The 3,560-nt window shown below is 42.5% G+C and overlaps 1 protein-coding gene across 1 annotated transcript in view; it reads left to right on the plus strand.

Moving 5' to 3' along the window:
• Positions 1 to 1,251: 1,251 nt before the first annotated feature.
• pigw (phosphatidylinositol glycan anchor biosynthesis, class W) overlaps positions 1,252 to 3,560 on the plus strand; it is a 2,745-nt gene continuing 436 nt past the window's right edge. Inside the window, exons 1-3 of the mRNA XM_020600472.1 lie at positions 1,252 to 1,838; positions 2,275 to 3,525; positions 3,558 to 3,560. The exon at positions 3,558 to 3,560 is cut by the window's right edge and continues 436 nt beyond it. Coding sequence (XP_020456128.1) covers positions 2,278 to 3,525; positions 3,558 to 3,560 — 1,251 coding nt within the window. The 5' untranslated portion in view covers positions 1,252 to 1,838; positions 2,275 to 2,277. The remainder of the gene's footprint in view (positions 1,839 to 2,274; positions 3,526 to 3,557) is intronic.

The raw sequence follows: 3,560 nt of genomic DNA on the forward strand, positions 1-3,560 counted from the left end.
AAGAGGTCAAGAGGAAGGCCAAAGAGGAGATATATGGATGTGCTAAAAGAGGACATGAAGTTAATTGGGGTGAGAGTAGAGGATGCCGAGGATAGAGTTAGGTGGACACAGATGATTCGCTGTGGCGACCCCTAACGGGAACAGCCGAAAGAAGAAGAAGAAGATGTCACGTAAGGCACTGTTATGTATGTTTAACAATAAAGGTTCTATGTGCATCTTGAAATGTTTGACTGTTTTGTCTTTTAAAGACAATAATATACTTGTGCCATCTTAAAATACCATGTGTAATAAAGATATGCAAGGTTGATAGAAATACAAACCCGATTCCAAAAAAGTTGGGACACTGTACAAAATGTGAATAAAAACAGAATGCAATGATATGGACGTTTCAAATTTCAATATTTTATTCAGAATACAACATAGATGACACATCAAATGTTCAAACTGAGAAAATGCATCATTTTAAGGGAAAAATAAGGTGATTTTAAATTTCATGGCATCAACACATCTCAAAAAAGTTGGGACAAGGCCATGTTCACCACTGTGTGGAATCCCCTCTTCTTTTTATCACAGTCTGCAAACGTCTGGGGACTGAGGAGACAAGTTGCTCAAGTTTAGGAATAGGAATGTTGTCCCATTCTTGTCTAATACAGGCTTCCAGTTGTTCAACTGTCTTAGGTCTTCTTTGTCGCATCTTCCTCTTTATGATGCGCCAAATGTTTTCTATGGGTGACAGATCTGGACTGCAGGCTGGCCATTTCAGTACCCGGATCCTTCTTCTACACAGCCATGATGTTGTAATTGATGTAGTATGTGGTCTGGCATTGTCCTGTTGGAAGATGCAAGGTCTTCCCTGAAAGAGACGACGTCTGGATGGGAGCATATGTTGTTCTAGAACTTGGACATACCGTTCAGCATGGATGGTGCCTTTCCAGATGTGTAAGCTGCCCATGAATGAATAAATGAATGAATGCCTTAGCTACGCACCAACATACATACACACCACATACACACACATTGAGATTTTTCATTTTGTTATGACTAGGTAGAGACGAAGCGGCTCCAAGCATGCTGTCCCTGGTTGTCAATCAATGAAACTATAGCAATAAAGCAAGCCAAAACTCTCCTCCTCTCAAAAAACCCACGAAGTGTACAAGCACTGCGCCCGTTTATACGCATGGTGAGAGTTTGATAACCCTGTCCTGTATTCAAAACCGGCACGACACAACGCCGACACCGCGTGTGACGTCATGAAGCTTCATTTGGGGAGTCACGTGATACCTCGCATGGTAAAGCAAGGCATCAAGACATCTTGCTGTGATCCTTCTACTTTGAAAGATCTGCTTTGTGTCGAGCCGTCTGCTTCGAGCATAACATCACTATAAAACAAACTGTGGAACATGTTATTATGAGTTGTCCCAGGTTCAGGCAGGATATAGTTTTAAGGGGTGGAATGAATTTTAGTTTACCAAAGGTATTGCAAACACTTCAGGAGACATAAGGTACAGATCCCTTCTTAGGGTTTTGGAGAGTACAGGGCTAGGCAAAACAATATAATGTGAATTGAGTGGGGTTTTTTTGTTATAGTAGTAGGTAGGGGCCGTTCGGATCCACACTCCAGTCTAGAAGGTGGCGGTAATGCACCTAAAGATGTTTGTCAACCGCCATTACCCAGCGGCAAAAGAAGAAGAAGAGCGCGTCATGTTACAGAATACGGAAGCAAGCGAAGTTCTTGTTATTGTGGACATCATTGTATATATGCTCGGAGCTTAAAAACAAAAACCAAAACAATAAATGCAGAGACCCTACATTTCCAACGCCTAAGCAACAAACCGGTGGTAAGTACAGGTAAACAGACACTAAACCACCACGCTAACATACGCCTTGGCGTGGAATCGAGAACTTCCCTGGCTCGGCTCGTACTGAGTGCCAGTGATCTGACAGAAGTGAACATTCATTCTGAAACATTCAGAGTTACAATTATTCCTTTTCTGTGATTTTGTACAGTTAAGCTTAGATCTACAAACAAAGACTACTGTAGCTGTTTATCAATCCATAAAGATTTAAATAGCTGACGCAATTAGGTGACACTTCTTAAAATCTTTATAGCTCAGAATCACAAGTACCCACGTCCATATAAATAAGCCATGAGCTTAACATTTGTTTCAGCACAGGTGTTGCCATGACTATTCCCAGTGTCTATCGAACATGTTCAGATCTAGTAAATACAGTCACGTCTCTCTTGTAGTTAATAATGAATTGTGTTGTTTGCAGGCCATGTCTCAGAGGGAAGTGAAGGAGGCTTTTGTAAGTAATCTCAATGGGACCAGTCTGCAGGAGGTGGCACTAGGCTCATTTCTCACCCCAGTATGTGTCATCAACAGAGGACTGATTCTGATCCTCTACCATCAGACCAAAGGGACTGCACCTCTACCATGGATTTCTCTGCTTCTGGACTTCTCTGTGCTTGTTGTTCCCCTCGTCCTGTCATGCACGGTGCTGAGCAGCATTCTTCACCAGGTCATCATGAGCTTAACATTTGTTTCAGCTTGTATGTTTTACCATATTTGCCAAACCAGCAGCCGCCCTCCTGTTCAGCACTCAAAGACCACCATCAGCACCTTTCTTCAAAGTCATGTTCAGTTCAACCAGGTTCCCTTTTTGACTCTTTTTAGAGTGTTTATAAATGTGAAAACAGCCATCAGTATTCTCGCCGTAGATTTCAGCATCTTCCCGAGGCGATATGCTAAAACAGAAACCTATGGGACTGGGGTTATGGACTTTGGTGTTGGAGCGTACGTCTTTGCAAATGCCCTCGTCTGTCCAGAGGCACGAAGGAAGAACATCTCAGGATCCAAGATGTATCATATCACAAAGCAGCTCATGTCTATCTGGCCCCTGGTTGTTCTTGGTATAGGAAGGCTAGTGAGTGTCAAAATGACCAACTATCATGAGCATGTGACAGAATATGGCATCCACTGGAATTTCTTCTTTACACTAGCCATTGTCAGAGTTGTAGCTTCTATTCTCCTGGCACTTTTACCAGCCAGTCACTTGTGGGCTTTTGCTCTTCTGATCAGCGGACTTTATCAGTTCTGTCTAGAGACATTAGGGCTGAAGGTTTTCATTATCCACAACAATGAGAGAGAAAAGGACTTTCTGCATGCTAACAAGGAAGGCATATTTTCTATAGTGGGCTATGTAGCTATCTACATGGCAGGAGTTCAAGTTGGGCTCTATGTGCTGCAGCCAAGATCCCATGTTAGAGAGTGGCTCAAATTACTTTTTAACCTCTTGTTGGGAAGTTTTGCACTATATGCTGCTTTGCACACATGTCAGACACTGGTGGAGCCGGTGTCTCGTCGCTTAGCTAATTTACCTTTCTGCCTCTGGAGTGTTGGTCAGTCTTTGCTTTTTCTCTGCGCCTTTGGTATAGCTGATATGGTTTTACTTTTTTCCAAAAAAACATCAGGCTGTCACTTTGTGCCCTCATCGTGGAATTTGCATAAAAAACAATCAGACTCAGTCTTTGACAATAAGGCAATTGAACTTGAAAGATG

Source organism: Monopterus albus, unplaced genomic scaffold (genome assembly GCF_001952655.1).
Source record: "Monopterus albus unplaced genomic scaffold, M_albus_1.0 scaffold47.1, whole genome shotgun sequence".
Lineage (NCBI taxonomy): Eukaryota > Metazoa > Chordata > Actinopteri > Synbranchiformes > Synbranchidae > Monopterus > Monopterus albus.